The 23,564-nt window shown below is 39.3% G+C and overlaps 1 protein-coding gene and 1 pseudogene across 16 annotated transcripts in view; both read right to left on the reverse strand.

Annotated features, from left to right (window-relative positions):
- Positions 1-23,564, reverse strand: part of NEK10 (NIMA related kinase 10) — a 222,831-nt gene that overhangs the window by 119,861 nt on the left and 79,406 nt on the right. For 15 of the 16 annotated variants that reach the window (XR_008422616.1, XM_053903873.1, XM_053903876.1 and 12 more), the window contains one exon: positions 11,138-11,213. Coding sequence is in view for 15 of the 16 variants with exons in the window: in XM_053903873.1 (XP_053759848.1) it covers positions 11,138-11,213 (76 nt within the window). In the remaining variant the exon portion in view is untranslated. Of the gene's footprint in view, positions 1-6,087; positions 6,407-11,137; positions 11,214-23,564 lie in introns of those variants that run through there. The other variant, XM_019422904.2, reaches the window with a different exon arrangement.
- LOC128777334 (transcription factor BTF3-like) lies at positions 17,184-22,175 on the reverse strand (annotated as a pseudogene).

The raw sequence follows: 23,564 nt of genomic DNA on the forward strand, positions 1-23,564 counted from the left end.
GGAGGCAGAAAGTCTCTCCGGGTGAGACTGTGAAAAAAAATTTTTTTTTTTTCTCACCTTCATCTAACTATGAGGAAAATCTAAAACCAGTTGTCAGGGACTTTTTTAAATTTTATCTTCTTAATGTTTGTTTTATTTTTGAGAGAGAATTTGTGAGCGGGGAAGGGGCAGAGAGAGAGGGAGAACAGAATCAGAAGCAGGCTCCAGGCTCCGAGCTGTCAGCACAGAGCCTGACATAGGGCTCCAACTCGTGAACCATGCAATCATGACCTGAGCTAAAGCTGGGCGCTTAACTGACTGAGCCACCCAGGCGCCCCTGAGACTTCTTTATAATGACTTCCAACTATCGACATAGAAGACTGTGTCCAGGGCACCTGGGTAGCTCAGTCTGTTAAGCATCCAACTTTGATTTTCGTTCAAGTCATTATCTCACAGTTAGTTAAGTTTGAGCCCCACATCATGCTCTGTGCTGACAGCATGGAACCTGCTTAGGATTCTCTATTTCCCTCTCTCTCTCCACCCTTCTGCTGCTCTCATTCATGCTCTCTGGCTCTCTCAAAATAAATAAATAAACTTAAAAGAAGAAGAAGACTACATCCAGGAAGAGTTGGGAAAATTTTAGATTTGCTCAAAGAACCAAAAGAGGATCAAATATGCTTCTGCCTGGCTTGCACAAAGATTTTGAGGCCACGCTGCAAGTGTACTTCTCATGCATTTAGAGCATTTTCCCTTGTAAGTCAAAGAAGCATTTTCCCTTGTAAGTCAAAGAAGGTGTGTAGGTATCTTGCCTACTCCCCTTCACCCTTACTTCTTCAGAGCATACTGGCCTGAATTCTAACAATTTGCATATGCGAGGATTTTTCTTAACCCCCTAGACCTTCTCTGGCAGTGGCACAAAAGGCCTGAAGCCTCAGTGAATTACCCAGGAACAGCCCTTAACAATGGTGGTTATGAGCTACTATAATCACCCCACTCTCTCCTTTTGAGTGGGATCGCTGAGTAATTCATTTAAAATGACCTCCAGTTGCCCAGTGGTGACCTGTCCCAAGAAACTCTTTGTCTGCTGCCTTCCCTTCCTTGTCTCACTTCCCCACTCCTCCACTCTTGTTTCCCAGGACCCCCTCCATAACAAACCACTTGCACATGAACCCTTGTCTCAGACTGTGCCCTGGGGCAACCTGGACTGAGTCAAGTGAAAGGCGTGTAGCAACAGTAGGCAACTAGAAGGTTTTCATTGAAAGTCTTCTGTACATGCAAGGAAAGCAAAGTTGTAGCTGGGTTTTAAGGAAAACGGAATCTAGGGTCTGGACATTGCTAGAACTTTCCCTCCTGTTCTCTACAAGTGTTGGCCTCTTTCTCTCAGATGGACCTCCACCACGGCCACAAACGTGGCCACCAAACATTCCAGGGCCTTTCACATCTCAGCTTCACCTCTTCCCTGAGTCCCAGTTGAACACATTCTCAGGGAAGAATTCTAATTGGATCAGCTTCAATGAAGAGAACCCCCCCCCTCCCCGCCCCACTGCCATTTTCCCAACAGGGTCAGGAATGCTGGGAGTGGCCCACCTTATTGGGAGAAGCACCAAGTCTGGGCAGCCCAAATAGGCCAGAGAGGTAAGATCCCCAAAGCCATGGGAATTACTAAACCACTTGGAGCGGTACTTGGAGCGGATTGGGGAAAAGTTTTTTTCCTAAAGAATAAAGCTGTTGCTCCCAGCATAGAAACAGCTGATATTTATTGAATCCCTGCTATACTCAGGATGCTGGTGCTATCTACTAACTCCCTCTATTTTTCTACCTACCTATGTATCTATCATCTATCTTTTCAATCCTCACAACAAACTGTTGAAGTGGAAACTACCATTATCACCACCAGCTCCACCATTTCAGATAAGGAAACTGAAACCCAGAAATAGTACTTTATTTGCCCTAATTCAAACAGGAAGGCAGAGAGCCAGGATGAAACCCAGGCTGTCCAGCCTAGAGTCTGCACTATGTCATTGGGTCCTAGGTCAGGACAGCCCTGCAGGCCAACCCAATGACATCTCACTACTACTGTCACTGCTGCTAGTTGGAGCACGGTTTATGAAATTTATGGATGAAGCAGCCTTTGTTATAAAAATTGAAAAATAAATTTAGAATAAATAAGGTAAGAGGATCTGGGTAGACAGAGAGGCAAACGCTTTACGGAGAATAGATAAGGTTCTCCTGAAACCCTAGAGCACTAAGATGAGATTAAGTAATACACATATATACAAAATCTTCAAAATTTACCCACCAAATATGTGGATCCTGCAAGTATCCGTTTCTGTGAAAAGGAAGTTCTGAAATGGCCAAGTGTTACCAATGTATATCAAAGTTACCTACAGCTCACATTTTCAAATCTTTACTTTATAATTTTATTATAGGCCATAATAGTGTCACAGATTGACAGTTTATTGCAAAGGCAGCCTGAATTTCAAGACATTGGACTTGTAACTATCACCTTATTGTTTTAGAGAAGAAAATATCTGCCACTTCAAAAGAGGTTTTCTTTTATTGGCATTGTGCTATAGCCTCTCCTAGGATTGTATGGGCATTCTGAAATCCGAGATTAAAAATAAATAATTAAATTTAAGTTTAAAATGTAATAATCGTCAAGAGTATTACTATTAGCTAAATAAGTTATGAAATAAATTGATGTAAAAGGATATATGATTAGTAAGGGATATACGACCATACCGATCCTATATCATAAGAATTATTCATAAGAATAATTATTCATAAGAATAAAACAGGTTGAATGGAGCACTGCAAAATAACTAAAATGTTTCTTTATTTTTAAGTTTATATATTTATTTTGAGAGAGAGAGTATGTGGGAGAGGCAGAGAGAGAGGGGCAGAGAGAGAGAATTGAAAGCAGGCCCCACACTGTCTCCACAGAGCCCGACACAGGGCTCGAACTCAAACCATGAGATCATGACCTGAATGGAAACCAAGAATTGGAAACTTAACCAACTGAGCCAAACAGGTGCCCCTAGATGTTTCGATCCCTTTACCTCTGATATGATAATTTGGCCTTCATATTTCCCCATTGTTTAAATCCTCTGACTTCCCCCACAGTTTCCTTTCTCTGTTTACACTCATCACTGTTTTCTCTTCTTCCCTTCTGACCATTTGATGTCAGCCACTTCCAAGCAAGTCCTGTCATAGTGTCTGTATGGGAGGAAAATATAGGTCACTTTGCATAAACCCTGCATAGTGCATAGACCATGGCACAATCATCACACAGAGAAGTATAATGCCTAGTGCCCATTACCCCACCTTGGGCCCATTCCTCAAGTTCTGCAACACTGGTAGGTCCCTGTCCTACCCATGGCTTCTGTACTGTCCCTGGGGACCTTCTCTGTGCACCTGACAGTGGCTCATATAAGCACTGTGTGGCTTACTAGTCCTTGATCCTTCTACTCGTGTGTGTGTGTGTGTGTGTCCCCAAATTAAGTTGAATTCTCCCCATGGGAAAGGACTAAGTTATCTGCTCCTGGCAAGTGCTGGGATATCTATATAAAAAACAGGTGAAGTGATAAACACACATGGCTCCCTTCCTCAGTTTCACTCTGTGGATCTTCTGAAAAACAGTATTTCCATTAAGTAACTGCCATGCGGAGAGATATCCAGTGGCTCTATAATGCCAACAGGAAAATTCCAGGTCCCTCGCTATACCAAGATAAATCCCAACCCATCCAAACCACAGCTCCTGCTCTCCCCTAAATATGCTGAGTCTGTTAAGAATTGAACTGAAGGATTTCATGTTCACACCCTGGAGATGTACCAATGCTTGAGGTACAGAAAAATGAATTGTATTGTATGGAGGGAATAAAGGTGTTGACAATGCCATGGCAGTGGTGTGGCCCTATTCTCCTAATGCCTCATCCTCAGGTATGCTGGGCCAAACCCTGGAGTTAGTGTCTCAGCTATCGGTTTAATGCCTCTTAGCTCCTAATGCGCCCTTCAATAAGCAATGGCATTCCTTTAAGTATTTCTCCTATATAGTGTTAAGCTTTCTCAGCAGATAGTGTTAGAGGAACATTGCAGGTGTAAGAGGCTTCCTGCAATTTCCATCATGGGCCAGGGGTAGGCAGTATAGGCATGAGATGATCTAGGGGAGCCCTCTTGAAATGCCACTCTATCACAGGCACATAAACAAAAGGCCACCTGGACCAGATTCAGAGGGCCCTCGCCTAGAGTCAACACCCACTGTCAGATACGTGAGGCCATCTTGGACCTTCTGGACAAGACAATACTTCAATTGAATGCATCCACATAAGTGAGCCCAATGGAACCAACAGAGGAACTGCATAGAACACCCACACAAACTGTTGTTAAGCAATTACATTTTGGGATGATTTGTTCTGCAACAGTAGATAACCAAAATATACATTTTCCCATCATCAAATAATTCATCTAATTCCTTAATTATCCAATAAATGAATTTGTGTTTAAGTACAGGAGGGCATTTCTTTTGGTCAAACCACCTTTCTCCTTCAGAAAAACATATTACAGTAAGACATCGGGCCATCCTGTAATCCCTCTCACATCTATTTTCAATAGGAAATGTGGAATATTCTACATAACTTGGATATCAAGTGTTTAAAATGACAAACTAGAAAAATAATTCAGGCACACGTAGGTAAAGAAATTCATTGTATTGTTTACAGACCTGTGTATACTTGTAAAAATAAAGACTGAAGATACGGGATTTGGAATTACTAGTTGATGAAGGAGCAAGGACTTCCACGGACAAAATCAATCATCAGAGAACTCCCTTTCTTGCTTTTTGTGCTGCTGGGGAGTTCAGAACAAATTAGACCCTCAACAATCCATAATATACATCTCCTTATGCATCTATATTCAAACTCCTAATCTAGGCCACGCCAGTGTTTCACATTGCCACAGACCTACAACATGCGAACTAGCCGTATCCTAACTGGATACTCTTAAGGTGTCGTTTTCCATTTATACATTTCCTGCGATGTCAATGGAATCAAAGACACTAATATACAAAGGCATAAATGTTCTTAATTTGCATTTTTTTCCTTTTCTAGAAACTCCATAACTATTCAGTTAGGATTCAGAATATCTCTGGATATTAAATCTGTTATCAGTATTCAAGAGTCATCTAAAATTGTTTAAAAGTGTTGAGTGATGAGAAAACAACTGTGGAAGTTAGAAAAAAAATGTAAAACAAGAATTTTTAATATTCAGTTCAGAGTAAAACCTGGCAAATACTACATGTGCGATGAGGGCTAACTGCCAGGTATACATTCTAGTGGACGAATCACAACATTCCTAAAGCGGCCATGAGTCGTATACAATATCTCTCCTTCCTGCCAAATGAGTTCAGTCTACCGGTGGCTGACCAGTTATCAAGCAGCACAGCAGAGTGCTTAGGAACACACATTCCTGCAGTCAGGCTGTCTGAACTTAAATTCAGGCTTTTCCACTTCCTGGCTGTGATGTTGGGCAGGATCATTCAACTTCCCCAGAGATTACTTAAGAGAGTCGCTTTATGTTAAAGGAGGCTGGAAGATTAAATAACTTAATATTTACAGAGCCTTACAACAGTGCCTGTCACTTAGTAAATTCCATTCAAGTGTTAGATAAGTAAAAATAAGTAAAAATATGTAGTTGGTGACACAATGCTAAACACTATGGAGTGGAACACCATTATTAGTGCTGTCTGGTAGTTTCTATTCAGTAGCTTCCATTTAAATTAATGAGACCTTGTGACCTACTCCATTGAGTCTTAAGATGTATTTAGAGTTTTATTTGTATAATTAAATCCTGAATTTGATCAAAATTCACTCCTACCTTACCTAAGCAGATAATAAAACAGTCCTCTCTCTCTCTCTCTCTCTCTCTCTCTCTCTCTCTCTCTCTTTCGTGTGTGTGTGTGTGTGTGTGTGTGTGTGTGTGTGTGTATTTATAGAGTCTTGGAGGGTCTGTGGGCAGAAAAGAGTGATATTATTCAGGTATATCTTATCCTGCTAGGGCACAGAGAAACCATAAACAAAAGCAATCACAGGTAAAAGTATCCCCACAACTCACCTGCTCAAGGTCCCACTATGGAAAATTCTGTTCCTCCAGGTTCCCTGTCTTTGCATGCTAAACACATACTCCTTCCCTCTCACACTCCTCAGCTGCTTGGGCCTGGCTGCTAGAAAAATCCTGGCCTCTCCTAGCAACCAAAGCAGCCATTCAGGGAGCAAATATAGAGACAGGGAGGGAAAAGGAGCTATAAATAAATACAGCATAAGTAATTCTTCTCTATTGTGATTATTACGAAATGAATCCGATTCTTAGACACAATACAATATACATATTCAAATGAACACTATCCTTTCAAATTTTAGAGTAACGGTTCCAAGCACTCAATGTATACCACCTCACTTAATCTGATGATAAGCACTAGAAGGTAAGTAATAATCCTAGATTACAGATGAGGAAACTGAGGCACAGAGAAGTTCAATAATTTATAACTCTTTTAACAGCAGACCCAGGACTTAAACCCAGGCAGTCTGATTCGAGAGCCTAAGATCTTAATAATGGCCCTACCAACCTGCCTTTCTACATTGTCTTTCCAATTATGCTCTTATTTTTTAAAATTCCTCTTTAGCAATTTCCCTCAGGACCAATTTATCAGTTATAGAAGAATACTCGTCTCATTAATTTACAATCATTCTACATTTTTTTTAATGATAATATCCTAGCAATCCCATTGTTTACTGTTCCAGTCACTATACAAGATATACGGATAAATCAACAGAAAAAAATACAACAGACCCTGGCATTAAGGTACTCACTGTTTCAAACTAAAAATGTTCCCTTTATGATGGGGGGTGGGAGGGAGGGGAGGGTAGGTGATGGGCATTGAAGAGGGCATCTTTTGGGATGAGCACTGGGTGTTGTATGGAAACCAATTTGACAATAAATTTCATATATTAAAAAATAATAATAATAAAATAAAAATGTTCCCTTTAGCCTTCACGAAGGCAAAAGTCAGAAAAATTCAAAGATGTGTTAGTGCTTTAGACCCTAATAAAAATGCACATGGATTTTTAACCATATTAAAATACAGAATGTGGGAGATATATATATATATATAATGGAATATTATTCAGCCATTAAAAGGAAGGAAATCCTGCCATTTGCAACAACCTGAATGAACAAAGAGGATATTATGCTAAGTAAAACCAGACAGACAAGGACCAAAAAAAAAAAAAAAGCTGAGAGTAGAATGGTGACTGCCCAGGGCCAGGGGGGGGGGGGGGGGGGGGGGGAGGGCGAGATGGGGAGATGCATGTCAAAGGGTACAAACTTTCAGTTCTAAGAAGAATGAGTTCTGAGGATCTAAAGTACCACGTGGTGCCTGTGATTAATAAGATGGTATTGTTTGCTTGAAAGTTGCTAAGAGTAGACCTTGAGCATTCTAACGAGAACACAACAGAAACACAGTTTAACTATTAGATGGATGTGTTAATGATCCTGATCTTAATAATCATCCCACAACATATACGTAAAGCCAGTCACTGTGCTGTATGCTTTAAATATATACAACTCTATTGGTCAATTTTTCCCAATTACTTAATAAAGTTTTAAAAAAGACATTTTCAGACAAACCCAAAACAGGATGACTTATTTTCATTTTAATAATTCAAAATATTTATTAGGATTCTATCAGTCTACTCCCCCAGGCCCCAAGGAAACAACAGTGAACAAAAGAGACAACAGCCCTACTGTCATGGATTTCATGTAGTGGGAGAGACTGATTAAAATAATAATAACAATTAAAATTAAACTAATTAGGGGCGCCTGGGTGGCGCAGTCGGTTAAGCATCCGACTTCAGCCAGGTCACGATCTCGCGGTCCGTGAGTTCGAGCCCCGCGTCAGGCTCTGGGCTGATGGCTCAGAGCCTGGAGCCTGTTTCCGATTCTGTGTCTCCCTCTCTCTCTGCCCCTCCCCCGTTCATGATCTGTCTCTCTCTGTCCCAAAAATAAATAAAAAACGTTGAAAAAAAAATAAAAAAATAAAATTGAACTAATTAAACTAATAACATAATGTCAGATAGAAGCAGGTGCTGTGAAAATATAAAGCAAAATAAAGGGACTCCTTCAGAGTCTGAAGGAGGCTGCCATTTGGGATTGGTGATCAGGAAAACCTCTCTACAGAAGCAACATTTAAGCAGATACCAGAAGTAAGGAAGTAAGCTCTGTAGCTACCTGGAGAAAGAGAAACTGTGTAGGAGCATTTTGAAGATCTGAAGGAACAGCAAAGTGGGAGAGTGATAGAAGATTAAAATTTTGGTAAAGTGGAAAGGAGCAGTTTTCTTTTTGTTTCAAGTACTGTTCATAACTATGCAAATACTAGATCATTCATACAGTAAATACTTCTTGTGAGCCTATAAAATACCAGACTCTGGGCTCAGTGCTGGGGATAGCGGTGAACAAAATCACCCGGGTCTATCACAAAATAAATGAAAAGTTCAACCATATGAAGGCAAAGTGCATGGAGTATGTAGACCAGGGGAAACCTGCTCTGGCTGGGGTCGGGGGGTGGGGGTGGTTACCTAAGGAGACTACAATCCAGCTGAGTCGTGGAGGATGAGAAAGAATTAACCAGATGGCCAGTGGGAAAAAGAGTATTCCAGGCAGCGGGAGCAGCATTTGCTAAAGCCCTGTGGTCAGTGGGAACACATAGGCAACAGCTAGAGATCCACCGAGGGAGGTCCAGGCTAAAGTAAAGCTGATGACTTGGCAGAGGCTACAGTGTGCAGGGTCGTGGGCTTGTAGTCATACTGAAGACTTGGCCTTTAAATTATGGGCAACTGGAAGCTCCTGAAGTGTTTTAAGCCATTTAAGAGTTTCAGAGTTCTGGGTACATGACAGCATTTTTTTTTTTTTTTAATTTATTTTTGGGACAGAGAGAGACAGAGCGTGAACGGGGGAGGGGCAGAGAGAGAGGGAGACACAGAATCGGAAACAGGCTCCAGGCTCCGAGCCATCAGCCCAGAGCCTGACGCGGGGCTCGAACTCACAGACCGCGAGATCGTGACCTGGCTGAAGTCGGACGCTTAACCGACTGCGCCACCCAGGCGCCCCCATGACAGCATTTTTAAGAATGAAAGAGGTGCAGTCAACAGTTGGGTGTGCTTTACTTTGTCTCTGCTTGCTCAGGTTTACATACAGGTTTATTTTGATCCATCCAATGGAAACATCCCCAGCTTTCTCTTAAATTATCTAATGTTATAATGTGAATGAAATTAGGCTAAGCAATAAAGTCTCAAAGAATTCCCATTCCAAGAGCAAAGTTTTCTGTTTACATTAGCTCACACTTGCTTATCATCCAGAAGTCCCAAACAAGTGTTGCATGAAGAACGAGCCTAAAATGTTTCTCAGAGCTTCAAACTCTAACATCTGCTCTGAAAATGCAATTGAAGATAGGGTGCAGTCTTGGACTCTGGAACTGAAGTAAGACATACAGATACATATCGGAACCAAAGACCATATTTGGGGATTATTTTCCACGAGAAGGATAACAATGACCCTGCCTCATAATGAATCAAATCAGAGGAAGGAAAGGGGCTTTTATTGACCTTGTGTTCCAGCACAATCAGTCCAGTGTGCACAAACCATTTATCTAGCAGCTGACATACAGCATAAAGAATGCTCTGAGGCACCTCCTACCAGAGTTGATAAACAGAACTTTCTTCCATTAAATAAGGTAATATCTGAGGAAGCAAAGGCAAAAGGAAAGGGCAAACACCAGGGGCACATCAGACTCGTGGAACTCTCAGGACCCTGCAGGGCAGGGACAGACATCCCCCGTCCACGTTAATAGGCTCAGAGAAGCTCAGGATTGCACAAAGATTACAGAATTTGGAGAGAAACACTCTGGGGATGGCTAAAGAGACAATTCTTTAAAAGGCAGGGAGGTATGAGACTCAGAGCAGGGACCATAAAATATATCTGCTTTATTTCTGTCCAATTCACAAATTCAGAAAATGAGGATATGGAAAATTCAAAAGGAACTGCACATGTCAAGCAATTTATTAAGAGACGTCTTAACTTTGGAACAATTACAACTTGAGAGAATAGTGGCCAGCAGTGTCAGAACCCTGGCCAGAACGCTCACACTCTTCTGAACATTTCTGTAGGAAAGGACTTTTTCAAATGAGACTGTTACTTATGGAGAATTTCCACCCTCCCTTGAGAAGATTTATTCTGAATTCTATCCCCAGGAATCAATTGCACAACAACAGACTAGATTAAAAAAAGAAGATGGAAGTGTCTTGATTGCTTGACCTGTTGAATAAGATTTAAGACTATTTCCCTGAATCTGTTAGGTCTACGGACTACTTTATCTGTTTATTAACTTCAAAAGATTCATGAACAAATGATATGTGATCAACAAAAGAAAATTCTTACTTCCTAATAATTAAAGGATGGTAAAGGAACCCTCGAAGCACATTAAATAAGTTACAAGGGTCTTAATCCATCAAAATATAAACATTCATTTCCCCAAGAAGCAAACAGCTTTATAAACATATGTCTAAGTATATATATATATATATATATATATATATATATATATATATATGTCATCATTTATTCATTCACATAATAAACTTTATTCAGCACCCATTATTAGCTAGATGCTAGGATATGTATTAGGACACAAAAAACCTTTCTCCTGCCCTTGGATGTTTACAGGCAAAGAGAAAAAAACAGTCATTTTTCAAGTAAGTGCAATACAATATTCCAAGTGTCATGATGAGTAGCAAGTCTACTAGGTCATTCATAGATTCATAAACAAAAATTGCACACCCACTATATGCCAAGGATCATTTGGATTTACAAATAATAAAAGCAGTCCCCGTGAGGGGCAGAGTCACCTTAGAGGAAAGATAATTTTTTGTTGTTGTTTCAAATGTACATAATGATGTATAATTGTGTGCATGTGTATTATCTGGGTAATTGAGCTGAACATTAAATAAGCTTCTTTTTCTAAAGGCATCTTTCCTTTGCAAGCCAAGACATGAAACTAAAGCCTAAATCAGTTAAGTATGATGTTTGAGAACCATAAAATAATTGTCCTTACCAGGAATACAGGATTGTTCCAACAACAGATGTTAGTTTACTGTTTTCTTGTTTTTGCTTTGCCAGCCCAAAGTCAGCTATAATTCACAAAAAAAAAAAAAAAAAGCAATGTTATTATACTTTCCCTACATTATCATGGTTCCTTAGCTTTTGGCATTCTGTACAATAACTATTAAAGTTCACAACAGAAAGCTTTTTTATAACCTTCTGTCAAAATGCCCCATGTGTCAATCTTCCACACCACTCTCAGCCTTAATTAATAACATACATACAATAGGTCATTGCACTATATACTTTGTTTTCTTTTTAATTTTTTAAAGTTTATTGATTTATTTTGAGAGAGAGAAAAAGTACACGTGGGGAGGCCAGAGAAAGGGGGGGAGAGAGAATCCCAAACAGGATCCAATCTGACAGTGTGGACTCCAATGCAGGGCTCAAATTCACAAACCACAAGATCACGACCTGAGCCGAGACCAAGAGTCAGAGGCTTAACCAGCTGAACCACCCAGGCACCCCATTGCATTACATACTTTGAAATAATGAGATATATCACTAAAACACTAAAATAAGTCTTGCTGACTAAAAAATAGGGCAAAGTACTTATTGAGCTGATGATGCCACCTTTTAGGTTATCTTTGTAATTTTCAAATAAACAAAGTGAATCTAATATTTTGGCATATGCCAGGCATCACCTCATCTGGAAGAAAGAAAGGAAGAAAGAAAGAAAGAGAGAGAGAGAGAGGAAGGAAGGAAGGAAGGAAGGAAGGAAGGAAGGAAGCTAAAATAAAAAATAATATAAGCTTGAATAACCACCATGAAGATCTGAAAAATCTGATACTAAATGGCAACAAACTGTATTAAGCCATAGTAAATAATGATATTAAGAATCACCTCAATATATGTATATATCAACAAAGGATTTTGATTTTTTTGATTTTTAACTTAGAACACCAAATATTTATATTTCATATTAGCACTAGCTGTACTTTCCAATGCACCTTTAGATACTTTTTTAAACCACTCAACAACTTAGGTCAAAGAGATACAAAGAGATATTCTTCATAGCCTCACTATACAGACTTACTAACATTCCAAGAGACTTATTTACAAGGATTACACAAAAAAGTGCTGAACCAGGGCAAGAATTCAAGTTGCTATGCCTAATAAGATTTGATGTTCACAATACCACTTTGTACAGTGCACCCAATGCTGATGGAATTTCACTGCAGTGAACTTGAATGAGAGTGTTTGATAATGTATCTATACCAATAGGTCTTTCAGGTTGAAAATATCCCAAAGTAGTTAGACTTCAAACTAACAATAATTGACATTATTAATAACAATGTCCATTTACTAAACTACAACTTTGAAATAACACAAATTTTGCTGCTTACATGAATTGTCTAATTTAATACTAATAGTAATCCTGAAAGATAGGTATTTTTATAGTTAGTGCAGCTTAGCACTTAAAAGCAGTAACCCAGGAACCGGACAGTCTCAATTCAAATCCTGGCTCTATTATGTGCTACCAGAGTAACCCTGGTCAAGTTACTGAATCTCCCTTTGTGGTAGCTTGCTTACCTGTAAAATAAGGATTATAATAGCATAAACACCCGAATAAACAAGGAAGAAGTCAAACTTTCACTATTTGCAGATGACATGACATTCTATGTAGAAAAACTGAAAGACTCCACCAAAAAATTTGCTAGAACTAATACATAAATTCAGCAAAGTCATAGGATATAAAATCAATGTACAGAAATCTGTTGCAATTCTATATACCAACAATGAAGCAGCAAAAAAATAAATCAAGAAATCAATCCCATTTACAGTTGCATCAAAACCAATATGGTACCTAGGAATAAACCTAACCAAAGGGGTAAAAGATCTGGATGGTAATGAAAACTATAGAATACTTATGAAAGAAATTGAAGGGGACACAGAGAAATGGGAAAAAATTCCATGGAAGAACATTATTGAAATGTCTATACTACCCAAAGTAATCTACATATTTAATGCAATCCCTATCAAAATACCACCAGCATTTTCCACAAAGCTAGAACAAATAATCCTAAAATTCGTATGTAACCCCTAAAGGCCCTGAATAACCAAAGCAATCCTGAAAAAGAAAAGAAAAGCAGAAGGCATCATGATTCCAGACCTCAAGCTATATTACAAAGCTGTAGTCATCAAGACAGTATGGTACTGGCATAGGAACAGACACATAGATCAGTGGAACAGAATAGAAAACCCAAAAATGAATCCACAAATGTATGGCCAACTAATCTTTGACAACTAATTCTCTGGCAGGAAAGAATATCCAATGGAAAAAAGACAGTCTCTTCAAAAAATGGTGTTGGCAAAACTGGACGGCAACCTGCAGAAGAATGAAACTGGACCACTTTCTAATACCATACACAAAAGTAAACTCAAAATGGATGAAAGACCTAAATGTGAGCCAGGAAACCATCAAAATCCTAAAGGAGAACACAGGCAGCAACCTCTTTGACCTCAGCAGCAGCAGCTTCTTACTAGACACATAGCTAGAGGCAAAGGAAACAAAAGCAAACATGAACTATTGGGACCTCATCAAGATAAAAAGCTTCTGCACAGTGAAGGAAACAACCAGCAAAACTAAAAGGTAGCCTACGGAATGGGAGAAGAATTATATATTGGATAAAGGGTTAGGATCCAAAATCTGTAACGAACCTATCAAACTCAACACCCAAAAAACAAATAATCCAGTTAAGAAATGGGCAGAGGACATGAATAGACATTTTTCCAAAGAAGACATCCAGATGGCTAACAGACACATGAAAAGATGCTCAACATCACTCATCATCAGGGAAACACAAATCAAAACCACAATGAGATATCACCTCACATCTATCAGAATGGCTAAAATTAACAACACAGGAAACAACAGATATTGGTGAGGATGCAGAGAAAGGGGGAACCCTCTTATACTGTTGGTGGGAATGCAAACTGGTGCAGCCACTCTGGGAAATAGTATGGAGTTCCTCAAAAAGTTAAAAATAGATCTACCCTACGACCCAGCAACTTCACTACTAGTATTTACCCAAAGGATTAAAAAAATACAGTTTCAAAGGGGTACATGCTGCCTGATGTTTATAGCAGTATTATCAACAATAGCCAAACTATGGAAAGAATCCAGTGTCCATCGACTGATGAATGAATAAAGAAGATGTATATATATACAATATACTACTACTCAGACATCAAAAAGAATGAAATCTTGCCATTTCCAATGACATGGATGGAGCTAGAATATATTGTGCTAAGTGAAATAAATCAGTCAGAGAAAGACAAACACCATGTGATTTTCCTCATATGTAGAATTTAAGAAACAAAACAGATGAACATATGGGAAGGGGAAAAGAAAAGAGAGGAAAGCAAACCATAAGAGACTCTGAATGATAGAGAACAAACTGAGTGTTGATGGAGAGAGATGGGTGTGGGTTGGGCTAAATGAATGATGGATATTAAGGAGGGCACTTATTATGATGAGCACTGGGTATTATATGTAAGTGATGAATCATTAAATTCTACTCCTGAAACCAATATTACACTATACGCTAACTAACTAGAATTTAAATAAAAATTTGAAAAAAATAGCATAAATAGTAGTAAGTAGTATAGTACAATAGTAAAATCTGGATAAATTAACATATGTAAGTATAGGATAATAAAGAATTGAACAACTGATACATATCATGATCAATCTTCATAGCCACTAATTTATAAATTAGGAAACTGAGGTTCAGTTTACTCAGAGATTAAGTAACTTGCTTATGGTCTCACCAGGAGAAATTAACAGTCACATGTGAATCAGGCTTATCAAAATCATAAAATCCTTATCAAAACATTATACTGCCAACAAAGAAAAATTAGGCCCAGATCATTTCAAACATTTAAGAAATAAATATCAATTCTGCACAAACTCAACTAGAAAATACAAGAGGAAAGAACACTTCCCAACTCATTTTATAAAGCCAACATTACTCAGAAACCAAAGCCAAAGACATTACAAGAAAAGAAAAACGCAGAATGCTATTCCCCATGAAAATAGACACAAAAAAATCAACAAAATATAGGCAAATAAAATCTAGACATAGATAAAAAGAATAAATACATAGGGACCATTATGCCAGAAATACATGCCTGATTCAACATTTAAAAATCAATCAGTACAGTTCACCAAATCAATACAATAAAGAAGGAAAATCATATGACCATATGTATAAAAAGGATTTGATAGGGGTGCCTGGGTGGCTCAGTCGGTTGAGTGTCCGACTTCAGCTCAGGTCATGATCTCGCGATCCGTGAGTTCGAGCCCGCCTGGCTCTGTGCTGACAGCTCGGGGCCCGGAGCCTGTTTCAGATTCTGTGTCTCCCTCTCTCTTTGACCCTCCTCTGTTCATGCTCTATCTCTCTCTATCTCAAAAGTAAATAAACATTAAAAAAATTTTTTTTAAAAAGGATTTGATAAAATTCAACATCTATTGTTTTCAACAAAGTATAAATAGATGTTCATTTCCTTAACCTGATAAAGGGCATCTACAAAAAAGTACAGCTAACTTTCTACTTAATGCTAAAAGATTAAATATGTTTCCTTTAAGTTCAAAAACAAGGCTGGATGTCAACAAGATTTGTTGCGGTGATCATTTTACAATACATACAAGCACCAGGTAATTATGTTGTACACCTGAAAGTAATATCATGGTGTATGTCAATTATATCTATTAAAAAAACAAACAAATAAAAGATGTGGCAATCTTGGGGCACCTGGGTAGCTCAGTCAGGTAAGTGTCCGACTTCAGCTCAGGCCATGATCTCATAGTTTGTGGGTTTGAGCCCCGTGTCGGGCTCTGTGCTGACAGCTGGGAGCCTGGAGCCTGCTTCAGATTCTGTGTCTCCTTCTCTGCCCCTCTCCCGCTCATGCTCGTGCACACTCTCTCTCTCTCTCTCAGAAATAAACATTAAAAAATTTAAATAAAAAAGATGTGGCAATCTTATTAATATGTTGACGTAGATGTTGGATAGAGTGTCACAATAGCACTTTTTAATGTGCCCTTGATAACTGAATTTTTAAAATAAAGCAAAAACATTTCTGTTTTCTGTTTCCTTCTGAAAATGAAGACAAAGAAGAAGAAGACAGAGACGGAGATGAAAAAGAAGAAAAACGAGGAGGGGGAGAAGAGGAGGGGGAAACATACTAGTACAGTGACAGAGACACAAATATCTAAGAATAATATGACAAAAGATGTGAAAAATCTATGCAGGGAAAATTATAAAATTTTGTTACAGAGTCATTAATGAAGGCTAAAATTAATGGAAACTCCAAGTTCAAGAATTGGAATTCTCAATGTTATAGCGATGCCATTCTTCTTAAACTAATTTATGCAATTCCAGTGAAATGCCTCCAAATATTTTGGGAAGGATTTCACAAATTAAGTGTAAAATTAGTGTACTTAATAAAAATAGAAAAGACCAAAAGGAGCCATGGATTTTGATTAGAAGACAACACAGTTTCCTACAAGATATTAAAAATTATTTGAAGGTATTGTAATTAAGACAAGGTAGTATTAACTCAAGGTACAAGAAAGAAAACAGAAAAAAAAAAAAGAGAAGAAAAGAAACTAAGGCAAGAATGTCTGCTCTCACCATTCTTATTCAAGAGTATACTAGACGGGGCGCCTGGGTGGCGCAGTCGGTTAAGCGTCCGACTTCAGCCAGGTCACGATCTCGCGGTCCGTGAGTTCGAGCCCCGCGTCAGGCTCTGGGCTGATGGCTCAGAGCCTGGAGCCTGTTTCTGATTCTGTGTCTCCCTCTCTCTCTGCCCCTCCCCCGTTCATGCTCTGTCTCTCTCTGTCCCAAAAATAAATAAAACACGTTGAAAAAAAAATTAAAAAAAAAAAAAAAAAAAAGTATACTAGAGGTACAAGTAAGTACGATATTTGCATGCAAATTTTTGCAAACAGAATTTTTAATTTCTCTTTAATTCCTTGGAGTGAGATTAGTGGGTGATACAATAAAAATGTTACGTTTTTTAAAAACCATCAAACCAAAATATTTTCCAATGTTTTCTCACCACAAACGTATGAATTCTAGTTGCTTCTACATCTTCACCGGCATTTGTGTTGTCAGGTTTGTTTATTTCTTTATTTATGTGTTTGTTTATTTATTTACTTTTTTTTTTACGTGTATATATTTTTAAGTAAGCTCTAGGTCCAACATGGGACTTGAACGAATGACCCTGAGATCAAGAGTTGCATGCCCAGGGGCCGCTGGGTGAAGCCTACTTCAAACCAAACCAAAAGTTGCTTGTTCTACCAACTGAGCCACCCAGGGGCCCCTTGGTTTTTTGTTTTTAATAGCACTCTAGTAAGTGTGTAGTGATAGCTAAGTATAGCTTTAATTTCCACTTCCCTAATAACAGTGCTTAACATATTTCATGTACTTATTTGCCATCTGTGTATCTTTAGTGAAGTAATGTTCAGAAATTGGCCCGTTTTTTGACTGGGTTGTTTGTTTTCTTATGATTGAGTTTGGATACAAATTCTCCATCAGGTACTTACACCTTCATCAGGTACTTACACACATCAGGTATCTGATTTGTAAATATTTTCTCCCAGTCTGAAGCTTGTCTTCATTCTCTTAATAATATCTTTCATACAACAGAAGTTTTAAACTTTGATAAAATTCAATTAATTTTTTTTTCTTTTATATATTACGGTTTTGAGTTCGTAGTTACGAAATTTGTGCCTAAGCCATGTAAAACAGTCCAGGCTAGTCTGAAGAAAAGGCCCAGCTACAGAAGAGCAGCCTGGAGGGTGAGAGGCCCAGTTCCAGCCCACTTGCCAGGCAAGTGAATGAGCCTTTTTGGTTCTGAGTCAAGGCTTCAGATGCAGCCAGGGCTGACAGCTCTACTGGAATCTCATGAGAGCCCCTGAGCTGGAACCACCCAGCTAAGCTGCTCCTGGATTCCTGTTTTTCAGAAATGGTGAGAAAATAAAGGTTTGTTGTTTTAAGCCATTAAATGTTGCAGCAATTTATTACACAGGAATGAAAAATCAATACAACTGCTACCACTCTAGGCCAAACCACCATGAACACTCACGTAGGGTCCCGAACAATACCTCCTGAACAGATTCCTGCTTCCATGGCTTCTTCCAAACACAAATCTCCATGCCACAGCCGAAATGATCTTGGAAGAACCAAGAGCAGATACCACTACTCACAAAGTTAAAGTTCTACAAAGGATTCTGATAAATACTAAGAATAAAAGCCAAACTCCTACCAGGTACATAAGACCATATATTATCCGGGTTTTCAGAAATGTCTTTCTTGACCATACTACCCGTGAATATGTCCCCTTCTTTAATACTTGTCTATTACATTTATTTGATTAATGAATTTCATTATCTGAAATTATTCTTTACATTATACTGCCATTTAAAATCTTTAATTGGAACGCCTGGGTGGCTCCGTTCGTTAAGCATCCAACTCTTGATTTCAGCTCAGGTCATGATCTCATGATTCGTGAATCTAAGCTCAGCATCAGGCACACTGCTGACAGTGTGGAGCCTGCTTGGGATTCTCTCTCCTTCTCGCTCTGTCCCTCCCCTACTCATGCTGGCTCTCTCTCTCTCTCTTTCTCTCTCAAAATAAACAAAAAAAAAATTGTTTTAAGTATTTAAAAAGTAAAATAAAATCTTTAATCAAATTTCATCAAAGATTACCAGCCATATTACATGCCATGATTAGCTTTCTATAAACAACTTTGCTTTCTGTGTACAAATCAGTGTCAATGAAATACAAAATAAAACACATCCTAGGCAAAGAACTTTATTAACCTTGCTTCAAACCTTATTCCCAGGCTTCTTTAGTTTAATTAACTGCCAAGAATGGATTGTGTATATGCAAACACTGAAAAGAGCGGCAGTGTCCAAGGGGCTTGGGCTTAAAAATATTAGAGATCTAGATTTTCTCAGATCCTGGACAAAATTTTAAAAAAGCAGTCACAATGTAAAATAGCAGCTCCTGATAACTTCTTCAAGTTTTATCTTCTTCAGAAGTTGACTCCATTCAGTTTGCTTCCTGCTTGGAAGCTTCATCTAACTTCTCCACAAGATCTGGAGCCTCATCACCATCAACCTCTCCGGCAGTGAGTGGTGCTTTCCCATCCACAGATCGTGTAGGCAGAGCTTTAGCCAGTCTGCTTAACTAGTCAGACTGTCTGCACCACGTCTGTTTGAGATGCTGGGCAGTATTTCGGCCAGCTGCTTTGTCTCAGCACGGCCTGTGAACGGTGAAGTGTTCACTGCCAGGGATGCCTGAACTTTAGGCTTGTTAAAGCGGATCCCTGCTCCTTGGTTTGTGAATATGTTCGCCTCTTCAATACCAGAGATATTGTTTACCCCTAACTTCTTTTCTTTTTTCTTTTCTTTTTTTTTTTTTTTAGTGTTTATTTATTTTTGAGACAGAGACAGAGACAGAGAGTGAGCAGGGGAGGAGCAGAGAGAGAGAGGGAGACACAGAACCTGAAGCAGACTCCAGGCCCTGAGCTGTCAGCACAGAGCCCAACGCGGGGCTCGAACTCACAAACTGCGGGATCATGACCTGAGCTGAAGTCGGACAACCAACCGACTGAGCCACCCAGGTGCCCTGTTTACCCCTTACTTCTTTAAGGAGAACTGAAATTTTTTATCATCTGCTGTAGCCATTGTATGAACCACCTTCTTCTTTCCGGGAGCAGTTCCTTCCCCACCAATGTGCACTTGTGCTTGTGGTTTGGCGAGTTTCTCCTGGTTCATGATATTTTCTTTCATCTTGTTAGAGCAGAAATGGGACCATAAGGGAGACCAGGGTCAGCATTTCTATTTTTGTGTGTTTCATATTCCCTTACGTATTTAGGGTCTATCATTTCTAACCAGTACACAAGATCCATACTTTGTGTGGTTTATCACCATATATTGACAGATACATATCTTTTGATACATATATAGATATACAGTTGAGCCTTGAACAATGCGAGGGATGGGGTACTGACCCCCAGCACAGTAAAAATTCCATGTATAACTTTTGACTTCTCCAAGACCTTACTAATAGTCAACTGTTGACCAGAAGCCTTATAACATAAACCACCAACTAACACACACTATGTACATTATATGTATTATTTACCATATTCTTACAATAAAGTAAAGGTAGACCCCAAAAAATGTTGCTAAGAACATAGTAAGGAAGAAAAAATATACATTTACAACACCCTACTCTATTTATTTTTAAAAAAAATCCATGATAAGTGGACCCACACAGTTTAAACCCATAGTGTTCAAGGGTAAACTGTATATCCATGTCTGTCTGTCTGTCTGTCTGTCTATCTATCTACCTATCATCCATCTATCTAAATACCTACCTATCTATCTATCTATCTATCTATCATCCATCTATCTAAATACCTATCTAAATATGTATCTATCCTCTCAGTCCAGTAGGAGGAATGAGAAATAGTAGAGGGCTAAGTTTTATGAAGTGTTCTAAGACTATCCACAAGTTAGATGGCTTGCTGTAATCTTCCCATTCCTCTACTGTGTACTGGAGAAAATTAGTAGAAATAGTACAGTATATCAATATTTTTAGGAGCTCACTATAATTTTAGCACACAGAGACTTTATGAAATTACAATCTAAAATAATACTTTGACTTTTAGTTCCAGTGCTACATAGAAATTATCTTCTTTTTATAAAAATGCCATTGATTTTGAAAGGCCAAAACTAAGGAGTGGTATTCACAAAGATTCTACCCACTCCATGTATTGTAGATAATGGCAGAAACTCAGATGGCTCTCTGAAAACACACAGATGGTTGACAAGTATTCATGAAGAGAACAAAAGCTAATATTGTTTGGCCATTTGGAAAATTTTCGTAGTAGCAGTAATGTTTCTATTACTTGTCCTACATTTGTGGTCATATTTGGAGTAGAGGAAAACGATTTATTTCAGAAACTGTGGTCATAAAAGCATTCATGTGCTATCATAGAAATTCAAAATGGCAACATCTTACGTGCAGCACATTATACCGCAGAAAGGGGTACAGCAATCTCTCCCTTGATAGAATGAACGATACAGAAAATGCTAAAACTGTAGCCTGTTTGCACTACAGCCTTGCTGTCAACCTCCAGAGAGAAAAGGTGTGCGGTCTCTGGTTGAGTCCCTCAATTCTTGCTCGGTCGTTTACTATCTATGTGACATTGGACCCATAACTCAACTACTCGGTTTTCTCAAAAAGAGCTTATGAAACTTACCCTTTGCAAGGGGTTGCTCCAACAACCTGACAACAGGTAAGAAGTATTTTGTAAAATAGTACAGATGTAAGGCATTCCCATCCCCCTCCACAGGCTCCCCCCACCACCCGTGTCGGCAGTGGCCAAATTCACAGCCACACCACTTCATCCCCAGCTCTAGGTGGCACCTGGCCCTTGGCACTGCAGACCAAGCTTATCGTTCACGGTCATCTGGGATATCCCAAGTAGAGATGGCATCTTATCTTCCCCATTTTCTTGGCCTGAAAGCTCTGCCTTGTCTCTTTTGCCCCTATGTTCATCGACTCCTCAGCTCTTGTATCTGAACCTTTCTTTTGAGTCTGCGACCACAGTTTAAATGTGCCAGGAGCCCAGGCCCTCCCTCTTCCTACAAGAACCTAGGTGCAGCTCATCAGGAAACTTTTCCTTCTAATCCATTCCACAGAGTATTTAACAATGGAACAATCTACCAACCCCCGTCTTCATCACAGCAAGCCCCCATATAAGTACCAGAACATCTCCTGTTTGTTATTGTTTATAAAGTTTCCAGCTGCTCTATGCCTTCAAGACTGTCCATTTATTCACTGATTCACATATCTGTCCATAAATACACACTAATTATCTACTGCGTGTCAGGTACTGGGATAGGTACTAAAGATAAGATAGTGTCCAGATCAGAAATTATGTATGTTGACAGCCCATAGGGACCCATGGTACAGATACACAATTAACAAAGAATCACACATATAAATTTATAATTCTGACAAGGTCACTAAAAATCAGGTAGATATATGATGTTATGAGAGAGTAACATAGGAGACACAGGTGATCAGGAAAAACTGTGACAAAATGGTGACTGAGTGAATAGAAGACAGAGGACAGGAGTTAACTAGGTAAGAGAAAGTGGAGAAAGCCATATAGCAGAGGAACCTGCATATGCAAAGGTCCTGTGATCAAGGAAACACGATCCGTTAAGGAACTGAGAGAAGGTCCTGTGATCAAGGGAGCATGGTCCACTGAAGAACTGAAAAAAGGCCAGGTTGGCTAGAGGGTAGACCATCAAGGATATGGCCAGATGATGCAAGACCCTGCAGGCCACGTTCAGATGGTGGACTGCCCAACTTAAAATGCTCACCTCAACAAAACTATTGGATTCATCCTTACACAGTACTCGATTATGAGCACCCCACGCACTCAAGGATGCCTTTTTCTTTACCTGAAACGATCTTTCTAAGGGAATATTATAAAGCGAGTTGTCAAAGAGGTGAACACTAGAGCCAGACGTGGTTCAACCCTGGCACTGCCAACCTATTAGTTGGGTGAATTGAGCAAGTCTTCTATCCTCTCCAACTCTTTCCATTATCTGTGAATATGGGAATGTGCCTCAGATATTGGAAGAGGTAATGAACATACAACTTTCATCCCACAGTAAAAGCTTAAGAGATGTAGCTGTGGGTGGTTACTCCTTTCCTTCAAAGCACAGCTAAAAATTCTACCATGATAAAAGTATCTTCTCGGAGTACAATACAAAACCATGAACGACTGTGACAATTTCAGGAAATGATCAGTTGAAATATCTGTAGTGCTAGGGAATGACAGAGGCGTATACGTGAGCATAACTGTATAATAGGCCAGAAAGATGTCCACCTCGCAACCCCCTCCCATCTATCTCTCTACTCTTTCCTCCCAACCTAGTAAATGAAGGCCAGCCTCTAACTTCCACAGCAACGGGATCATCAGTAACATCTTCTCTGTGCGGGGCTCTGGGGGGGATGAGAAGAAGGTTCCCAGAAAGATGTTCAACAAACCCCTGCCTCGTTGGCACTTCCTCCTCTGAAGGCCACTCACATTTCTAATCCTTGCCCTCCAGACCTCTCCTTGACCTTCTTACAAGTGAAGTTCAGCTGTTATTAATATTATTTCTACTTCAACAAGTGGAATTCTAATCAAGTCTAAAACAGAATTTCTTAAACAAGGGAAAAGGGGAGGTTTAATGCTGGTGTAGAGTGAGTTCTTTGAGTTCTTCCACTGGGCCACCGACTCTTCCAAAGCTTCTGCCCCCAGTGCAGGCCCTTCCCTGGATGAGGCAGAGTGAAAGTGTT

This window comes from Panthera pardus, unplaced genomic scaffold (genome assembly GCF_024362965.1).
Source record: "Panthera pardus isolate Hobbes unplaced genomic scaffold, ASM2436296v1 HiC_scaffold_16, whole genome shotgun sequence".
NCBI classification, from domain to species: domain Eukaryota; kingdom Metazoa; phylum Chordata; class Mammalia; order Carnivora; family Felidae; genus Panthera; species Panthera pardus.